Source organism: Hyperolius riggenbachi, chromosome 4, assembly GCF_040937935.1.
Source record: "Hyperolius riggenbachi isolate aHypRig1 chromosome 4, aHypRig1.pri, whole genome shotgun sequence".
Lineage (NCBI taxonomy): Eukaryota > Metazoa > Chordata > Amphibia > Anura > Hyperoliidae > Hyperolius > Hyperolius riggenbachi.
The window spans coordinates 326476686-326498388 of NC_090649.1; the positions used below are offsets into that span (position 1 = coordinate 326476686).

Consider the following 21703-nt stretch of genomic DNA (forward strand, 5'->3'; position numbering starts at 1 on the left):
AAATGAACGCGTTCCAAAGGCTCTGTTCCAGCAGATGACTAAATATTTTTTATAATATTTTTTCTGTCGTTTGCGGACTGCGGGGTAGAACGTCATCACCTGATCAGCTCTGTCCACCCCACCCATTGTGTTATTATAGTCCAGGATGACTTGAGGCTTGTCAAGGACTTTACCTCCTTGTGTTCTGGTGGTGATAGATAGTTACATAGTTACATAGTTATTTTGGTTGAAAAAAAGACATACGTCCATCGAGTTCAAACAGTATAAAGTATAACACCAGCCTGCTCCCTCACATATCCCTGTTGATCCAGAGGAAGGCGAAAAAACCCTTACAAGGCATGGTCCAATTAGCCCCTAAAGGGAAAAATTCCTTCCCGACTCCAGATGGCAATCAGATAAAATCCCTGGATCAACATCATTAGGCATTACCTAGTAATTGTAGCCATGGATGTCTTTCAACGCAAGGAAAGCATCTAAGCCTCCTTTAAATGCAGGTATAGAGTTTGCCATAACGACTTCCTGTGGCAATGCATTCCACATCTTAATCACTCTTACTGTAAAGAACCCTTTCCTAAATAAATGGTTAAAACGTTTTTCCTCCATGCGCAGATCATGTCCTCTAGTCCTTTGAGAAGGCCTAGGGACAAAAAGCTCATCCGCCAAGGTATTATATTGCCCTCTGATGTATTTATACATGTTAATTAGATCCCCTCTAAAGCGTCTTTTCTCTAGACTAAATAAACCCAGTTTATCTAACCTTTCTCGATAAGTGAGACCTTCCATCCCACGCATCAATTTTGTTGCTCGTCTCTGCACCTGCTCTAAAACTGCAATATCTTTTTTGTAATGTGGTGCCCAGAACTGAATTCCATATTCCAGATGTGGCCTTACTAGAGAGTTAAACAGGGGCAATATTATGCTAGCATCTCGAGTTTTTATTTCCCTTTTAATGCATCCCAAAATTTTGTTAGCTTTAGCTGCAGCTGCTTGGCATTGAGTACGATTATTTAACTTGCTGTCAATGAGTACTCCTAAGTCCTTCTCCAAGTTTGATGTCCCCAACTGTATCCCATTTATTTTGTATGGTGCTAGACCATTAGTACGTCCAAAATGCATGACCTTACATTTGTCAACATTGAATTTCATCTGCCATGTATGTGCCCATATAGCCATGCTATCCAGATCCTGTTGCAATATGACACTATCTTCCTGAGAGTTGATGATTCTGCACAATTTTGTATCATCTGCAAAAATAGCAACATTGCTCACTACTGCATCTACTAGGTCATTAATAAATAAATTGAAGAGCACTGGACCCAGAACAGACCCCTGTGGGACCCCACTGCTAACAGTCTCCCATTTTGAGTACGATCCATTGACCACAACTCTTTGTTTTCTGTCCATTAGCCAGTTCCCTATCCATGAACACAGACTCTTCCCCAGTCCTTGCATCCTCAACTTTTGCACCAGACTTTTGTGGGGAACAGTGTCGAAGGCCTTTGCAAAGTCCAAGTATATCACATCTACAGCATTCCCAATATCCATATTAGCATTCACTACCTCATAAAAGCTGAGCATGTTAGTCAAACAGGACCTGTCTTTAGTAAACCCATGTTGATGCTGAGAAATAAGATTATTTTCTACTATGAAGTCATGTATAGTATCTCTTAGTAACCCCTCAAATAGTTTGCATACAACTGATGTTAAACTTACAGGTCTATAATTTCCTGGATCAGATTTTTTGCCCTTCTTAAATAATGGGAAAACGTGGGCTGTACGCCAATCCACTGGGACTCTGCCAGTTGCAAGAGAGTCACAAAAGATAAGATAAAGGGGTTTATCTATAACTGAACTTAATTCCCTTAGGACCCGAGGATGCATGCCATCCGGGCCAGGTGCCTTGTCTATTTTTAATTTATTTAGTCTTGCCTTCACTTCTTCCTGCGTTAAGTATTTAATATTACAGTTAGAAGATTGAGACTCTTCTGCCTCTGTAGTTTGCAACAGTGCTGTTTCTTTTGTGAAGACAGAAGCAAAGAAAGCATTTAATAACTCTGCCTTACCTTGGTCATCCACCATTGAGTTCCCATCCTCATCCTTTAGGAGTCCTATACAGTCAACCTTTCTTTTTTTAGAGTTAATGTACTTGTAAAACTTTTTTGGGTTAGATTTGATATCCTTAGCGATTTGTTTTTCAGCTTCAATCTTTGCCTGCCTATTTTCTTTTTTACAATTTTTATTGCACTCCTTATAATTGCTTAGTGCAGCCTCGGTCCCCTCCTGTTTTAAGACCTTATAGGCATTCTTTTTCCTCTTCATTTTATCTTTAACCTTTCTATTCATCCATAGAGGCCTTTTTTTATTCCTAGACATTTTGTTTCCATATGGGATATACATACTACAGTATTGATTGAGTATAAGTTTAAAAGCTTGCCATTTCCCTTCAGTGTCTTCCCCTTGTAGTACATTATCCCAGTTCACCAAACTTAGTGCCTGCCTAATTTGAGTGAACTTTGCTTTTCTAAAATTCGTAGTTTTAGTGGTCCCGCTGCCCCGTGGCCTATCAGTCACCAGATCAAACGTTATGTTGTGATCACTATTTCCCAAATGTTCTTGAACCTGCACATTTGATACATTATCTAGTCTATTAGAAATGATCAGATCCAGTAACGCATGCCCCCTAGTTGGTTCAGTTACCATTTGAGTCAAGTAATTGTCCTGTAGTGCTGCCAGAAATCTGCTGCTTTTACCAGAATGGGTAGCCTCAATACTCCAGTCAATGTCTGGAAAGTTGAAGTCGCCCATAATTATGACCTCATTTTTACCTGCAGCTTTTTCAATCTGCTGTAGTAATCGCAGTTCTGCAGCTTCATTAATAAGAGGTGGCCTGTAGCATACCCCAATAAGCAATTGGCAACTTTTATTTCCACCATGAATATTTACCCAAACGGACTCCACATCTTCGCAATCTTCCTCCATCTCATCGTTGAGGACAGCTGTAAGAGAATTCTTAACGAAGAGACAAACCCCTCCACCTTTTTTCATCATGGTCAGGGCTGAGCACACACACGTCCTTCTTGTCACGCCAGCGAAGTGCCAACATTTTTCCCTTTTGCCAAGCCACAATGTCCCACTCTTTAGTTTCTGTTTGGCGAAGGCTGTTGGCACTTCTTGCCGGTTAGGCCAAACAGTTTTGTTTCCGATCAAACGTCAAAAAGTTTAGGGGAACTATAGAAGTTGTCTGTGGTCTCACAGTATCCCTTGTTCATCAAAAGCTCCACCAAAATCAGCACAGTTGAAGTCGCCAGCCCATAGCTGTTGAAAGCAGGGTTAAATTTTGTCCCTTTTCCGGTATACATAATGCTATTCCAAATCTATCCTGTTGATGCTTCGCATAGCATATAGGATTTGACTCCAAAGCGGGCCCTCTTGGATGCAATGTACTGTAAGAGAGAGAGGTCCAGAGGAGGCAATGCAGAGGCACAGAAAGGGCAAAGAGGCACAGAGGAGGCAATGAGGGAGCAAAGCGGGGTCACAGAGAAAGCATAAACGGAGACACAGAGGGGGCAAAGAGGCACAGAGGAAGCATAGAGGAAGCACAAATAGAGATACAGAGGGGGCAAAGAGGGAGCAAAGAGGCACATAGGGGCAGGGCCGGATTTCTGGGAAGGCCAGAAAGATAAATAGGGCGGCATGACTTGGAGAAAGAAGAGGTCATATGTCAAAGTAAATCATCTCTTCTGGTCCCGCAGTGCAGCCAGCCAGCGCACTGCTCTTCACTAATAGCTGAATTCCAGAGTTCCCCAATCCCTGTTTCTCTCTCTCACTTTTCCTTGTGTGTTATAACAATCAGGATCAATCATAACTGTCACCTGATAATCCATTTCTCTGTATGATGGACATACAGATGATGTGAGAAATAGCAGAGATTTACATTACAAAGCAGATAGAACTAAGTTTCGCTGAGTTTTAATGCAGGCATTCACAAACATCAGTGAGCTCTGCTAGTTTCTTCACCTCTTTTATAGCTTTGACACTGACCCCAGCAGTTGTTAATTACTTTATCTAAACCTAATTTATGACTCTCTTTTTTTTTTTTTTTCCTAGCTAGAAGTGATCTCTTGTCTGCTTTAGTTAACTCTTTCCTGGCTCGTTTTCTGTCCTTCGTCTCCTACCATCTATGAGAACTGCAGGAATAAAAATGCTGTTTGTAAGTACCCTGTAGAAAATGGTTTACACTCGGCACTCAGGTGCATCTGCTGGGGGAAGGGGTAATACGGATCGCACCTGTAAAGATGCCGTGCTTAAGCACCACTATTGCACCTGTATGGCAGCCTTAGTGTAAAAGCCAGGTGACGTGCAGCCGGAAACATAAGAGCGGAAAACACTAGGTAAAGACACTGTACAACGAGGCAGACCGGGCACTGTCACCATATATGCTTTATTTCCTCTGTGGCCATACAGTTGAAATATCTTCATGTTTTGTAATACAACACATATACCCATACATTGAAAAGAAACGATCAAACCTTAGAAGTCTGGTGCTGGAGTGCTGGGGGTGGTGGTGACCAGGGTAGAAAGGACAGCACAACAGCCGTTTCACGCCTGACTGGCGCTTGCTCACGTGTGTGTCCTGTACAATGGCGGCGCCACGCGACTTCCGTACATATGTACGCAAGCCGCGCCTCCGGCGCTTGTCATTGGTTAGTGGAGTGAGGTTAGTGAGGTCGGGGGTGAAGGGGCGGGTACTCGTTACTACGAGACTTGTAAACAAACGTGTATTGCTTCTACATGCGCCCGATCTCATGTCACAAAATCTAATCTGTGCATGCATTATAAACTTGTGATACATATCATGCGTAAAGGCCTTGCGTGCTGGCCTGTAATGTTAAAACTTATAAAAACCTTCTCCGTGCGAAAAAATGTTTTTTCTATTCTGGTGATAACTCTTAACGTGTGTATAGACAACTTGTGTAAAGGTGCTTAGTGATTATATTGGAGATAAATCAGAGGCATATTTGCCTCTCTCACCATGTGTTATTAGAAGACATCGTTCTTCATATTTTGGCCTCTTTTTCTGAGGGCATATAGAGAGCTCTACACTTAAAATCTTATTAATTTATTTATTTCATCAAAAAACAAACAAACCTAAAACAACCCCTATATTAGGGGAAGAAGAAAACCCCAATAAGACCCCAAGACCTATAGGGATATATTTCCCCTCTTAGTGTCATAAAAGGGCACTCCACCTCCCTTGCTCTCCGCACTATTGAAATTGTGTGGATGAGCCTTAACTTAATCCCTCACTTCAAATGGTGAGGTGTAAGGAGTCAGGGGCCTTGGGGGACCAAGATTCGACCATACAGAAGGGGCTCTCCCTCAGGGCCCAGCTGGCACTAAAACACCCCCTAGGGCCATACAGGAGAGACCTATGAGACCCGCCATTGCAAGAAAGGGGGGAGAGAACAAGAGGGGAGAACCCAGATGTTAGTTGATCAGGACCTGGTGGTGAGGATAGGTAGGGAGATCATTCTCAAATTATTTACTGTGCTTATTGATCTTTCAAGACCACATAGGCAATCCCCTTAGTGGAAAAATCTTATATGGCAAACCCGAACACGGAAACCCAGATGTGAACCCCGGGTGCCGTGGTCAGAGAAGTGGTGGAAGGGAACACATTGGAGGCCCTCTCCCCGTTTTCCAAGCACAATGGGGATATATAACCCGGGAGGGACAATCCATGGGGAAATATGAATATCTCCTTGTTTATATACTGTGTCCCATTCCTCCACTATGTCTGCCATGAGTAGACCCAAAAATGTTTACTTATTAGCAAACCCAGGTGTACATTACACCTCTGGGGGATATAGAACATATCCCTCCCTTCCTCAACACACCGGCCCTGATGAAGGCAGGGCCGGGCCGAGGCATAGGCTGGAGAGGCTCCAGCCTCAGGGCGCAGTGTAGGAGGGGGCGCACAATTCATTCTGTCATTTCTAATTGTGTATGAAGCAGAAAGAAATAAGAAAAGGGGATACATAGCAGTGACAGCAAGCCAGATAACTAGATATTAAGGTGTTGGGGAGGTTGTGAGCCCTGTGGCCCTCTTAGCCTAATAGCAATCAGTGTGTGACAGCTGGGTGGGAGGGATGGAGGAGCGCACTTTGGTGTCTCAGCCTTGGGTGCTGGAGGACCTTGTCCCTGCTCTGGATGAAGGAATGAGCCGGAGGCCCATACCTTAAAGAGGGAAAGCAGGACACCCAAGGCAAAATGGAGGAGAAGAAAAAGGAGAGAAAGAAAAGGCAAAATGACATGCCGCCCAGTGAAGTCCTTCACAAGAAGGATAGAAAATCAAAAGAAGGATTAGAGGGAGGAACATAGACGGTAAAGGGAAACCTACTGATGGAACTGGGCTCTTGAGAACATGGGAGGTCTCCTATTGGGACCCCCAGGTCCCAACAACCAAACTATGGGTCCAAAAAACATGATAACTCCAGCCTGTCATTGAGGCCTACCGGCCCCATGGCTTCGGTACGCAGGATCAGTCGTGACTCTCGTCGAGTCAATTCTCGATCACGATCACCCCCCTACGTGACTGGGAGACATGTAAAAGACCAGCAAATCTCAAGCATTGAGCCCTACCATCATGGGACTCTCTCACATGTTCAGTAAGTCTTGTGCATCCTTTGCCTGACTTAATTGATTTGAAGTGTTCCTTCATTCTCTCTTTTAATGGTCGAGTGGTTTTGCCCACATAAAAAAAAACAACACATGGGCAAAGAATCACATAAGAGACAAATTTGTTTTTACATGTGATAAAGGCCCTTACCTCCCACTGTATGCCACCCAGGCGGTAATTTAAGCCCTCCCACATATAGGGACAGTATTTACAGTTCCAACACCTATGATTACCTTTCGGGCATGCGATTGTGAGCCAATTGTGTACCAGTGGTGAGCGATACTCACTCCGGGTTAGAGTAGCTCCCAGAGTGGGTGCCCTTCTAAATGCCACCCTAGGGGGGTCCGAGAAAACTTTCTGAAGCACCGGGTCTCTCATTTTTCACATGTCAAACCAAATTTGTCTCTTATGTGATTTTTTGCCCATGTGTTTTTTTTTTATGTGGGCAAAACCACAGGACACATTCATAGAACGAACGTTACATCACAAAAAGTAACTGTTGCGCTTGCGCATAAAAATGAAAGGTTCTATGGAGATATAATGAAATGCGCATGTCAAGCCTAGTACGAACGACTGTTTTCTAACGATGTAGTACTTTTGCAAACGATCGTCGTTTAAAAAAATCCACCAAGGCAGATCTTTCATTTTTAACAATCTAGCTCGTCCATCGTTTGACTTAATGATCGTTGGTTTTTTTTTTAAAACGATCGTCGTTTGAAATGATCGGGGAACGATCATTTCAAACGACTATAGTCGCATGTGTGTACGCACCTTAAGTACTTCAGGGCCACACAACTCTGATTAATTCACAGTGATCACAGGTTTAGGAGTCAAGAACATGCACGGAACTCCGCTATTTAGCAGTGGCAAGTGCACACAGTCACATTGGGAGCTGCTGCAGTTACATCTACACTCAGTCAGGAAGCGGAACTGAAATGACCAAAAATCGTAGCTTCACTTACCTGGGGCTTCTGCCAGCCCCGTGCAACCTTCCTGTCTGGCGCTGATCCTCCGTTCTCCCACCGCCAGCTACTTTCGGTTCCATCACCTCTGCAAATCCACCTGTGTGCCCCGGGACATGCATATCTTTCTCCGCAGCTGCGTCTTGCGCTATTAGTGCAGGACACTATTGTGGGCGAGAAAGATACACCTGGCTTGCCGTCAACTTAGAAGTCGATGGTACAACAGAACCAAAAGTAGCTGGCGGCGGGAGAACGGAGGTTCGTGGAGGACCGGTGCGGGACAGGAAGGCTGCACGGGGCTGGCAAAAGCCCCAGGTAAGTGAAACTCTGTGTATTTTTGTCATTTCAATTCCGCTTTAAGCAGCCACAAGTGCAGCAAAGATTTTACCATGTACAGTACTGGGAAGTGGGGGTGGGGTTAGCCATCAAAGGTAAAACTGCACAGGAAAAAAAAACACTTTGCTGAGCTGTAGTTTCAGCTTCAAAAAGTTAATTTCTGAGCACTAGAGGTAAGTGGTGGGAGGAGTTATGTTATCTGCGCTCCCTGGAAAAGATTAGCTGCTGGTGCCCGTTTCAAGCTCTACTCCGATTACTTCAGTTAGGTGGTGATGGGAATAGGGGGAGGAGTCTGAGTGACTTATAGACTTATGCTAGGGATACACGGCTGCTGGGGAGGATTATCAATTGAGCCTAATGGCTCGATTGATAATATCCGATGTGTCCAATACCCCGCCGGATCGATACTTTGCTCGATACCGGCGGGGAGAACTATAGAATAAACGAGCAGCTGATTAGCAGCCGCCCGCGGGGACGAGCGGGATCGATCCGCGCGCACAAGCGGGGATGCAGCGGCATGATCCGGCGCATAATCGCAGCCGTATATGCCCGGCATTATAGTTCAGTTAGATTGTGTACACACATCCAATTTTGATTGATCAAATTTTACCACCTCCACATAGCATAAAGGTCAACAAAATTTGAATACTATGAGCACATTGCATAGGTAAACTCTCATACTACAAGGTGGTGAAATTGGTCAGTGATTGGCCAATCAAAATTGAAGTTGTGTACCAGGCATTAGTCAATGAGCAGCTGACTTTGACACAGCAATACACTTCTGCAGACCCAGACAGCAAGGTAATAAAAACAAATGAATAACGTAAAAATGGTTTCTATGAAATACACAAAACTTGCCCGTACATTCCAACCAACGCTCCAAACTGGGAAGTCTGACATCAGCTTTGCAGCTTATATGTATATAATGACAAGTTCTGCTGAAGGTTATAGAGGTAGCAGCAAGCCCAAGAGCTAGAGGCTAGAAGTGCAGCAGCCTGTGTGCAGGAGGGGGACACTAGCTGCCAGCTGGCAGTCTGCAGCACTCTCTGGAAGGGAGGGGCAAGCAGCGGAATCCTATGCAAAGTTTAACCATCACAGAACAATAAACTCAATGCTGTGCCCGGAGGCATCAAACACCGCTATGCCCATGAGGATTGATCGGGATAGCTTATTATTGCCACCAGCGCTGAGCCATGCAGGATGGCAGACAGTCCCCGACCTGCACCGATCCGTCTAGCCATGTAGCACAAAGCGACACCTCCAAGTTATTGCAAACTATTTTAACGCGGCTGGAAGTGGCGGCGAGACGCTACAAGCTCCTCCTCACATGAAAGCATCACACTGATGATGAGCAGAGCCTGTATGTGCCAATCACCTTCACATTCGCACGTATGAGCGGCATCATTCATCATCCCTGTGCTGTGCACGATACCCCCGCCGCTGCAAACACAACACTAGTAGCAGGAGAGTGCCGAATGGTGCCCCCACCCCCCAAAAATCCTCATTCTCCCCGCCCCTAACAACGGTCACCAAGGAGGACTGCCTCCTTCCCTAACCCCTCCCGCGCTCCACCCTCTGCTTTCCTCCTATCCCCGCTGCTCCCCGCCCCGCCACCTCTTCCTCTCAGCGCTGCCTGAACTGAAGCGAACTCCTGTAGAGGGAGAAGCGGGCAGTACTAGACACACAGCGGCCGGAGAGCGGGCAGCCAGGCGACAGCATATCCTATCCATAGGGAAGGAGCGGGTGGAGGAAGAGAGCGTCACTGTAGTAGCCGGGAATAGAGCGCGTCCTCTCTGCTCCTCTGTCTATCCAGCCAGCCGTGTGTGCATCTCTCTGCAGCCTGCGGGATCGCATTGTGTGCAGCCGCCGGAGGACAGCGGGACTAGGAGGCACAGAGACCCCCTTACATGTGCCGGACCCCCGGGTGGAATAAGGGAAGCCTAGCTGCTGCCTTCCGTCTGTTTGCAAGTTTATTTCCTTCCCTACCCTTTTTTTTTTACTGTTATTTTTAAGTATTTTTTCTATCATCGCCAAAGACCAGAGGCTGAAGTCTCCACTTTTGTCTGGGTTATTTTTCTATCTACACAGCCATTTTTTTTTTTTTAGATTTTTTTTTTTTAAATTTTCACCATTTTTCTCCAGAGAGATTGGATAATGGTGGGGGAAATGGAGACAAAGGAGAAGCCGAAGCCGACCCCAGACTATCTCATGCAGCTCATGAACGATAAGAAGCTGATGAGCAGCCTGCCCAACTTCTGCGGGATATTTAACCACCTGGAAAGACTCCTGGATGAAGGTACATGAATGGTGATGATGGAATGGTGCTGCTGGGCTCCATCCATGCTCTTGGGCTGTGGACACATGCCTTCCTTGGTCCTGGGCTGTGGACACATGCCTTCCATGTGGTCAGCCATTAGCGCAACTCAGGCAGAGATTTCTACTTCCCCTACATAAAGTTTGGCTATTCAGCTGAGTTTGGTTTCCATTTGAGAGAGAGGCCTCCCTCCCCACCCCATGTTCCTGCCCTGCAGATCTGCAGCCATGTGACTTGCTGTTGGAATGTGGCTTTATCTGCTGCTGCTTACCAAACTTGTGATGCAATAGGGAGAAGAGGGGGGAAGGAGCAGAGCTGGGACAGAATAGGGCAGCCTCTGCTAATGGCCGTTCTGTGCATGCATGCCACTGCTGTGCCAATGTATGCACAGAGCCTGAATGGGTGGGACATTGTTGTGCACTCACAGCTTTAACCCCTGATAACCACTTCTGTTAGACTTTCAAATCAGTTTGCTGTATTAAAGGGACCGACAACAAGTGTTTAAATATTAAAGGGAACCTAAACTGAGAAGGCTATGGATTTTTCCTTTTAAAATAATGCCATTTGCCTGACTCTCCTGCGTATCCTGTGTCTCTAATACTTACTCAACAAGCATGAAGGTCAGGTGCTGTGACTGAAGTCAGACTGGATTAGCTGCATGCTTGTTTCAGGTGTGTGATTCAGCTAAAGAGATCAACTGGGCTGCCAGGCAACTGGTATTGTTTAAAAGGAAACCTCCATACTCCTCTGTTAAGTTTCCCTTTAAGTGTCTGGATATGGAAGTCGCACATGTAGTTAAGCTTTAATAATATACTGAGAGTTCAGCTGGAGAAATGAACACCTCACATTCCCTCAGCTAAATGGCAAGGGATGTTTATTTTCAATGGTAGTCTCAGTCTTGTATTCTTTGCAATAGCCAGAATCCCAGAGGATTTTGCCCTGCGGCTAGCATTCACTTTATCGTGTATACTCATTCCTATGTTGTCCTGAGATTCATCACCACTTGTATTGTGGAGCATTGTCTTTTGACCTTTTTAAGATCTGTCGTATTTAAAAAAAACAATAATTTGTTCTGCTTACTTGCCACCAAGGCATGTGACGAGGCCATATTTAAATCTTTGGCATTTGCTTAGCAGACATCTTTACTGAAAAGTTGTTGTTGACAGTGTATCCATTTCAGTGATTGGCCTCTGATTTCCTTTGCTATGGCCAAGTGTCCTGTATATCTTGCAGGAAGTGTGTTTTTCTGTTTATGCTGCATTGAGCTCAAGCTCAAAATTGGCAGCAATACAGATGACAACTGTTTAAAAAAAAAATCAGCTTTGTAAATTCTCTGAAAGAAGCATACAAATCATTTGCTAGTGGTATTGATCTGTCATGGCGAAGAGAGCAGTCCTTTTATTGTTTTGCTTTGTAATGTTCTGGACTCCAGTGATTTGAGAAAAGCAGCAAGAGCAAAGCACAGTATTTTATCCCTTTTCTGTTGCAAGGTTGTAAGCGAATAAATATACTTCCTGTATGCATTGTATTTTCCGGGCTTTCACATGACAAGGTGGTATGAACAGCTAGAACACTCTTGTGGTGTAGTGTCTTGCTACTGATTATGGATTGTCGGATATCATGCATTAATTGTATGCCTGAAATTCTCATGAGAGAAGATGAACTCAGTGTCAGCCTTGAAGTGATCAGTCTGCACTTGAGTAAATAAAGCCTGCACACTTAGTCTATTCCGCTCTTCTTTTCTCTTTTTGCTTTGAGCCTAAACAGTATGCCCTCTAAGTCAGGTTTACTGCTGATAAAGAAGCATAGTATAGATGTCGCCTGTTTGGCCTGTTCTTTCCTGATAAGGAGGCACAAGCAAGGTTCAGAGCTCAAGAAATACAGCTGCAGTTTATACCTTTTTATACATATTGTTTTGTAGGGTTGTTATACAGTTTATTAGACTTGATGTGAATAACAAGGATCAGTGATTTACGCACACTTATTAACACGAAATGCCTGTTTTAGGCCTTGCAGATCATATACTTGTATGTGGTCCTTTCTTTCTTGCTGTATGATTTAAATAGCATAATAGTAAACCTCATTGATCATATCATTGCATGACTTTTTTATTTTGTCCCTAAAGCAAACTGGAAATCTGCCAGTCATACTGAACAACCCAGTCGTACAGATTTCTCCATGTGTAAATAGATAATATAGGCCTGCTACTGTAACATTCAGATGCAGTTTAAGCATTAGCTGTAAATTTTGGGTGGGTCAGAGGTCAATATCCTGATTACAGCTATTTTGTTTATACACTCGATTGTATTCTGTTTGGCCTGCCCAATACTGGTCACGTACGTTACAATATGATTGTGTGATCTTCCTTATACCTTTTAATATAAAAGGAGGCATGCCTGTTTAAACTGTGTATCCAAATGTTGTTCATTCTGTTGATTCAGATACTATACAGTTGTTTGTCCAATCAGGCTGTAAAGTGTAACACATTATTGGGCTGCTAGTGATCAATACAGTCGGTTTGAGCAGCAAAGTCTTTGCGGGTAGGGCCAGCATTAAGTCTGTTTGTGGGGTTGTTCGAGTATATCATTGTTACTGATAGCTGTGCGTCTAGAAATACTTGAGGCCTTTTTGTGTTAATTGGGAATGTGTTTGTTAGCTGGATGTGGAAGAACTGTTTACTGGATTCCTCTTTTCATGTGGTGGGAGGCGGAGGGACTGTAGTTTTTGCAGCTGTCGGTCAAATGCAAATATGTAAATATTTGTCTTTTAGTCATTGCAGCTGACTCTTCGTGTGTGTGTGTGTGTGTGTGTGTGTGTGCGTGCGCGCGTGTAGTACGCAGCATATAAATATTTCTATTTTTTTTTCTTGACGCATATCATTGATTTCACATCCTGCAGAGTGTATTTCCTTGCATTATACCTGGAAGTAAAATGGGGAATATTGTTTACCTATTTAATGCTACATTTTGAAATTGCTTTAAGTTTGGGGGGTTTCCTAAAGTTCCAGATATACATTGTAAATTGTGATCAGTACATGGGTTTGCACTGTGGTGGGTTTGGCTGGGAATTTTATGGCCTATGTGAGATCTGATTTGTGTAGCTTCTGTTTATATTGTGAACATCAAGGCGTTTAGGTGTAAGGAAGTGGCCATGGAGAAGGCCCTGTGTGCAACACATCGCACAGGAAATGGTGGCAGAGTGTAAATGTGAGACAACACTTCCAGAAAAGCAGGCCATTGTTCAGAAGGCTGTCGCATACAATATCCTGTGTGGACGGAGCCCAATCTGCTGTGCTGTGGGACCTCTGGGGCCCTAGTCTGTGTTTTCCCTGTCCCTTAATAAACTATAAATAGCAAGGTATTATACCATAGCACTGGCATTGGCTGAATGATCTTTCTCACTTGAAAGAATAATAGTAAATCTTCTATATCTGTTAGTGGGGCTATTTGAAGTGATAGCACAGCTGTTGTAGCATTTTTCCATTTGTCATTCCAACTTGAAAAGCCACCGATTAGGCCTATGTAACCAGTTTATCTGCATTTTATTCATGTAGTGCTCCATAACACAAATATGATTTGATGGTTTGAAGCATTGCGCTGTTCTAGTTGTTAACTGAGGAAGACCTGCTTTGTTCTGCTGGGTAATTTTGTAATCCCTGTTTTTCACAACCGTGCCAAAACTTTGGAATAAGTATAGCATGTATAGGCATCGTGGCTGAAGATGCGTGATCTGATTATCAAAGGTGCGAGAGTCATGGTTTTACTTTTGTTTTTGCATTCAGGTTGACACTTTTTATATATTTATTATGTAAGCTACTTCAAAATATATAATGAGCAAATAACAGAATTAGTACATTGGATATAGCATTTATTTCTTATCACTCATCATAGGTGACAATAAAGGGTTTGAATAGCTTGCAATAAATGTTATCCTCTCGCCAGTTTTCTCCCTGAGATTTGTGAATAGAGTGGGTAATGGACAATTCCTCTGTGTGTTAGGTTGTCTGTAATGAGATTATGTGCTCTAGAGCAATGTTTGTGATTTTTTTTTTTTTTTTTTTTTTTTTTTTTTTTTTTTTTAAATCCAGTTATCTTTAGTTTTCTGTTTTCCTTTCTAGTAAGTGGAAAGATTTTGAGTCGTCACAGTACTTTTTGTATGATTGCTATAGTTGTATTTGTGTGTAAGATAGAAATTAATGTAATTACCATTCTAAAAATAATGGTGAAGTCAAGCTCTGACCTATCATCACTACCTTCTTACGTTTTCCGAATCAGCTGTTATGTTTAGTTAGAGTAACTCGATCAGACAGGTTCAGACTTTTGTTTTTTTTCTCTCTCAGGCACTTGGTTGATCTTCCTGTTGCGTGTAGGGCTGTGCTGGCTGCTGGAATCTTTGTGTAGAAGAAGGGGGGAACTTAAAACTTCCAGGAATGCCCAACAACATGCTGGGAGGGAAAACCGTGCATGAAAAAGAACTTTATAACCATTGCTTTAAATCCAAAGCCACTAAGGGGCGCCAGCACATCCTGTACAGCTTGAGATGAATGGGATTTGTGTTTTCAAGAAATCTCATTGACAGGGGTTTATTACAAAGACTAGTGTTGGCTAATATGTTTTTAGTTTCACATGGCTTACATGATAAGATTTTTTATGATGAGGCAGGCACATATTTTGACTGTTTAGCTGCAGATCTCATCTATTTGTCTCTGTTTCTGTAGAATGTTGAGTGCATCTTAAAAAGAGAATATGTTTATTGCAATCCATTTAATATCAAATCTCTCTGCACCAGTTTTCCACCTGGGTGACAAAATGTGTTTACTTCCCTAATACACAGGAAACAAAAAGGAGCAATGTGGCAAATGAGCTTTGCACTTTTACAGCCTGAGGGATGGCCCTTGTTTCCTTGTGGAAAATGACACCTTTCTGGGCATGCATACATGCTTTTGTATTAGCTATGGTGGACATTGTTCATGGATTTAGCAAGATCACGCTTGTCCTTAGATAATTGTGAAATTCCACCAGCTGTCCTGCTGTGCTGTTTATCAGTGTGATAATGAAACAGAAAACACTACACTTGTGGGCAAGAATGCAGACTCCCATGTCTGATAGCAAGACTAATGTATGGAGGAGGTGATCGTTGAAATGCCCACTTTTGTTTCTTCTTTTAAACCTGCAAAGACTTTAATGCCTGGTACACACCATGCAATTTCTTGTCAGATCGATGGGTCAAATTGATAAATTGACAGGTCCAATCCAATTTCTGATCTTTTTTTTTTTTTCCTAAACTCTTCTGCACAAAATTGATCGTACACTTGATCAGACCTGTCGGAAATTAATTCAGCCCATCGATCTGACAGGAAAGTGCATGGTGTGCACCAGGCATTACACTATTCTGTTAAATTATTATATATTTATATAGCTCTGACATTTCTTTGCAGTGCTTTACATAGTGCAATGAGTAAATAAAGAGGAACACACAATCTGATGTCTTTACCAAGGGTTAAGGTCCGTACACACGCCGGACTGGAGGCAACGACGGGTCCGTCGTCACCTCCCGCTGGGCGGGCGTTCCAGCGACAGTCCGGCGGGAGGTGACGACGGACCCGTCGTTGCCTCCAGTCCGGCGTGTGTACGGACCTTTAGTCTTCTATCTCTACCATAGGCTTAAGCTATGTACAGACACTAGATTAAATTTGGCCACTGTAGCTAGACTGTAGCATGTGTACAAGAACCCCCATGACGTCATGCCTGATCTTGATACCCTCCCTGACCCTAAACTGTTGAAGGATTTAGTCCCGATCCCTTTTGGGTGACAATCCTCATGTGTACAGCTTTAGGTTTAATTTTGGTGCTGGTGGGGGGTTTAGGTAAGCTTGCAATTAATCCAAGGAGAGAATATACAAACCCAATGCTGACAGTATCCTGGCTAAACCTGAACCTGGGGCTCTGGCACTGCAGTGAGTGTGTGATCCTCCTAGCTAGAATTTTGTTTTCTTTCAAATGAGTGGCTTGTTACATTCTTTAACGTGATGGATGTCTTTGAGACATCCTTTCTACAATGAATGCTTGATAACATAAAGCAAGGTGTGTATATCCAGCTAAGCTGCACAGGAGTGGTTTATGCTTATGGAATAGGAAAGGGACTTGAATGAAGTTGCCAAGCCTGGGCTTTTGTCAGTGGAAGCATTAACGCTTGGGCAGGGGCATTCAGACGGTCTTGTGGTTACATGTCCAACGTATAGGGTCTGACTTAAGTTACCTGTTATGTGGGACGATCTGTCAGAGCAGCCACATATGATTTGTAATCGCATGCATGCTAGAGTCTTAGTCAGTCGTAGAGTTGTTGGGTCGTAGTTAGGTGTCCCTTGCAGTTTGCAAGGATTTCTTAAGGGCCCATTCACACTAGAGCGTTTTCAGCGCGATTTCAGCATCGCTGGGAAAACGCTAGTAGTTAAAAAAACGCCAGTCCAATGTTAGTGGATGGGATGGTTCTCATCTAAGCGTTTTGCGTTTTGCTGAAACGCAAACGCGTTGCATGCAGCGTTTTTGGAGCGTTTCAGAGCGATTAGCGTTTCAATGTTAAGGATAGGGAAGCAGGAAAACAGCTCTGAAAACGCTGGTCTGTTCATAGTCAGGAGCGTTTTGCCAGCGATTTTACCCAGGTAACCTAGCAAATTACTCATAAAACGCCTCTTCTTCCTGTTTAGATGGCATTTCCTGTCAGAAGAGACAGACAGAGACAGCTAGCTAGCCTGCAGCTTGGAGAGAGTATCTGGAGCACACCATGAGCTGGTTTTGCAGCGAAGATCTCATTACCAGGGTCCAGCCGCACCCCATACTGTATGAAAAGGGGTCCTCATCATATAAACTTAACAAAGATGCGATGCGTGTGTGGGGCAACATTGCAAAGGACTTGTTTGAGGGAAACTGGGATGTTCCTCTCTCTCTCTCTCTCAGCACCTCTGTACAACCCACACACACTGCAACTGTACTATGCCTTTTATCCCAAGTCAGTGTAGCTCCAGTAGCTCCAGCAGCCAATAGGAGTGTTGCAACATCCAAACAACCAATCAAATCAAAAGAAAACAATTTTGTAGGCTAATGACCCCAAAAACGTAAAACGCTGGAAAAACGCTTTCTATACAGTGAAAAATCGCTTGAAAATCACTAGGAAAACCAGGGGAAAAACGCCAGAAAAACGCTCAGCGTTTGCGTTAGCGTTTTGCGTTTTTAAGTGTGATTGGGCCCTAAAGGTACACAAGAGAAAGGAATAACATTTCAACAACTTTCACTTTGTACTTCTACCACACTTCCTTCTGAGAATGCACACAGGCTTCTGTGTCCAACATTATTTCCCTTCTAGAATGTTTTATTATATGGGTTTGTCCTCCTGTGAATTGTGCAGGTTTGTTTGTTTTTTGGCTGCATTATAGCTGGATTTAAAGGGACATTTCTGGTGTATCACAAATTTAAATAGCAAAAAGTTTGCACAGCATATCTGATAAGGATTTGTTGGAAAACGCCACAGAGGCATGTTATGTTACATTACTCGGACGCATAGTCATTATCTTCTCATCATCTTGCTGGTCAGTTTATCAGCATTATTATTCAACTATGCAGTTTCTTTTTGGAGTTTGTGGGTTTTTAAATGATAAAATCAGAGCAGTGTAGCGGATGTGTGAGCAGACCAGGCCTTTGTATCCGCATCGACCTCTTATTGAAGATGTTCTAAACAGGGAAGCAGAGGGACCAGGAAGGAATCCGCTTTTATCAGCAATGAGCAAACCTGCAGGAAAGGGGGCTCTTCCGGCTTGTGGAATACAGCGTTTCCTGCAATTGTCTGCCTGCTACTATGCTAGAACATAAGGTATATTGCATTGTGCCCAATCAGCGTAGTGAGCATTTGCATAGGCTTTGCTTCACATCTGTGTTTATATATAAATATATGTACTTCGCATAATTCAGATGTAGACACTGTAAGCTTAGAACAGATGTGTGAGAAAACAGCACATCTCCTCTTTGTAACCTCTAAACATCCAACTCTCTCCAGCCAGTGTGGATTATCTGCAGTCATTCCTGAGATATTTGCCATAAGCCATCCTCTTGCCAATAAACTGCTCTATGTACCTCTAGGTTTAGTAATTAAAAAAAAGAAATAAACGCTAAAAAATGTCAACTCATTCTCTGATGCTTTTAAAGCCCACAGACGCCATAGATGCTTTTAAATGCCCATAGACTCCACACGAGGAATAGTTTCCTTCAGTGGCACACATGTTGTGATTGTTGTTCTGTATTATCTGTGTAGGAACAAAGGAGATTCAGCAGGAAATGTCTTCATCCACAAGTTGGCTTATTGTGAAATATATAATGTCACACTTTTATACTGTCTTGTTGTAATGCATATACCATATTTCGACCACCTAGAAATTCAGAGGTCATTAGTGAGCAGCCTCAGTTGAGATGTGTTTCCATCGAACAGTTCTAGCTCACAGATGAGGCTGCTTTTAAGACTTAGTGCTTGTTCTAAGGCATTTATAATTAGCAAAGTGAGAGGAGGATTTGTAATAATATAGCTGTAAAGTATCTCTGCTGTAGAATGTATAATGGTCGCCAATCTCTGAGACAGCTTACTGATCTGTGGAATTGCTATCCTGCTCTGCCACTGAACTGGCAAGTATAGTTAGATCTAACCTTCTTGAAGAGCTACGAGGAATTTTTTTTTAGGCATCTGTTCTATTGGCAGAAAACAAGTCAGGAGGTCTATTCAGGTAGCCAAGCCTCCATTTAAATAATACCACTGATGTGTAACTTCTCTCTAATTAATGAGAAGGGAGCTTGCCCCTAAAGTTGCCCTGCTGGGTCCTGAATTGTTTATTAATTTGGCCTGAGCGATGGATATGCTTTTATCATGGTGGTTGTGCTCAGGAAGAATGGGTCCTTGTTTATTCCCACACAAGGGACAGTGAGTTTGTGTGAGTTACTCCCGCAATTTGTAGATTTACTTGGTTTCTTCGCAGAAAGGTCCAGAAAGGTTTTTGTCTGGTGGTGACTGGAGAAGTGGCATATAGCAATGACAGTGATGCTTTGGAAAGCATGGTGCATTCGGAGCAGTGCTTTTCAGCGCTGCTAGATTTGGGCGCAGCCGGCGCCTCCATAGACTATAATAGGAATCACTCCTATTGCAGCGCTCAGTGAGTAACTTTGGCGCCATCAGAAGACGGAGCCGAGGTTGCTTAAAAACACAATAATTCGGCCTCCAGCAATCGCTGGAAGCTGAATTATTTCATTCCCCCACTATCCATGGCGGCCTGGAGGGGGAATAGTAATTAAAACGGCCTGGACTTGTGCAGAAGCAGGATCAGCCATATACCGGCTGTATTCTGCGCCCAAGTCTACCGGCGCCGATTTCAAATGTACTCCGGTGCACTTTATACCCATAGCACCAATGACCTGGAAGGAATGTGTATCTGCAGTTACGTGCTGCTAAGTTACATATTAACTTCACTTCATGTCTGTCATGCGTATAAATGACCAGATAGACGGTTTGCTTTTCACTGAAGAGGTGTTTCATTCAGCACTGTGTGAATTGTGCTTCATATATCTGAGCTGTACAAACCCTTTCATCGATAATTACCCAGCTTTGTGTAAACGCATTGCTCTTCTGACTAGTTGACATGTTTGCTTTATATATGGTTTATTTATTTCCTTTGTAATGAATACCAATGCTTTGATATTCACGGAGATGTGGTCCTCTGTCAGAATTCATTCTTTGCACATAAATAGGCTTGAATGATGCAGTCCCCTTTTGGGGGTTTGCATAAAAATTTCTTTATTACGGCTGTACCATTTGCTAAAAACGGCCTTGGACATGGTGTTATTTGTGAAAGGAATTTCTGTTTTAGCGACGTGCACAATTCCTTTACGGAGCCTTGTCCTTCTGCATTGTTTTCCTTCCTCCCTTCCCACCAGTCTGTACAAGTCTATGAATGTAATAATGTCCTTTTTGTCTGCGATATTGTTGAATATGTCCTAATTAGGGCTGCCTGTGCCATGGATGTGCGCATGCCCCTACAACTGACAGAAGCTGCTGTTCTACTAAATAGTGCTCCTTCCTGACAGCTCCGGCTGATAGAACTACAGCAGGAGTCTGCTACACTAAACAATGGGCCTTTACACACGGCACAGCTGAATGAACGCTCTGCCTTGTCTGGTCCAGAGAAGTGCTCTGCACTGAATTTACACTCCCAACTGTTTGTGCTTCTGTGCTATTTTTTGTGTGCCACTATATACCTATTGATATTTAGGAGTAAGATGTTTTGTCGTATACAGGACGTATTTGTTTAGAGTCCCTCTGATACACAACGTGAGCTTTTGCATCCAGTTAGCGGCAGCTGCATTTTTTTTCCCAGCTAGCTGAAGGATTGCAGTTCCACTGCTGTGATATCCAAATATATGAATACAAACAAAGACCTTATTCATTCTAACATGGAGCTTACTCCACTGACTTCCCCTAAATGGATGCCTTCTCTGTAGCAGCCTAGTATCCTACCCTTTTTTTTTTTTTTTTTTTTTTTTTTTTTATAGAGACCTCCATGAAAAATCATGCCGTTATTTACAATATTCTACGTAGTTTTATTTATCTTATTCATAATACTGTCCTCAGGAGCTGGAAGACTCGCCACACAGGCCCAACATTTCTTGAGATTTTACATTTCTAATAATCCAGCTGTCATATTTATAATTAAGCCAGACCATGTTCCTAAAGTACATCTTATATACATATTGTTTACCTCAGAAAGCAGTGATTCATTATTGATATCTTTCAGTATGAAGCGTATGTTTATTTTCGTTGGCGTATGATGGCGGCTGTTTTGTTTTTTGGAGCATTTTTTTTCCTTAGCGGACACTGACTTGGAAGGATTAAAGGCCCCCGTGCACACGTTCAACCAAAGTGCCTGATTGTTGTCTGATTTTGGTCTGTTTGATAACTATAAGGTGTGTGCACGGGTGGCAAACGACTAGATGACAGATAACAGGCGGTTTGTCTGATTCAACTGGTGGCTTAACTCATGCGACTGTTGTGTTGATATCGCACAATTGGCTACGTGTGTACAAGTTATTTGAACAACTTGTACTTGTTTTGAATGCGGCCAAATCGCGCTGTCCGTCATTCTGCTTGTGTGCACAGTATGCAAACGAGTTGGTTGTTGAATTGGTTGGTGCACGGAAATACAAGTCATGTAATGGCTTGGCTGTGCAGTCAGTCATGTTGTGGAGTTGGTTGCGCACTGTGTTGGATGTGTGTACGAACCTTCAGTGCCTAGTTTCTCAGCATGTGGTTTGTGTACCCCAGGGAGTGCTCATGTTTGGGTCGGGGGCTGCTTCAACTTGTCAATGTTAATCTATTATAGGT

The 21703-nt window shown here is 43.2% G+C and overlaps 1 protein-coding gene across 8 annotated transcripts in view; it reads left to right on the forward strand.

The window, feature by feature from the left end:
- Positions 1 to 9573: 9573 nt before the first annotated feature.
- Positions 9574 to 21703, forward strand: part of QKI (QKI, KH domain containing RNA binding) — a 229682-nt gene continuing 217552 nt past the window's right edge. For 2 of the 8 annotated variants that reach the window (XM_068231751.1, XM_068231753.1), the window contains exon 1: positions 9575 to 10273. In XM_068231751.1, the coding sequence (XP_068087852.1) occupies positions 10132 to 10273 (142 nt within the window). In that variant the 5' untranslated portion in view covers positions 9575 to 10131. Of the gene's footprint in view, positions 10274 to 21703 lie in introns of all 8 variants that reach the window. The other 6 variants (XM_068231752.1, XM_068231755.1, XM_068231750.1 and 3 more) reach the window with 5 other exon arrangements.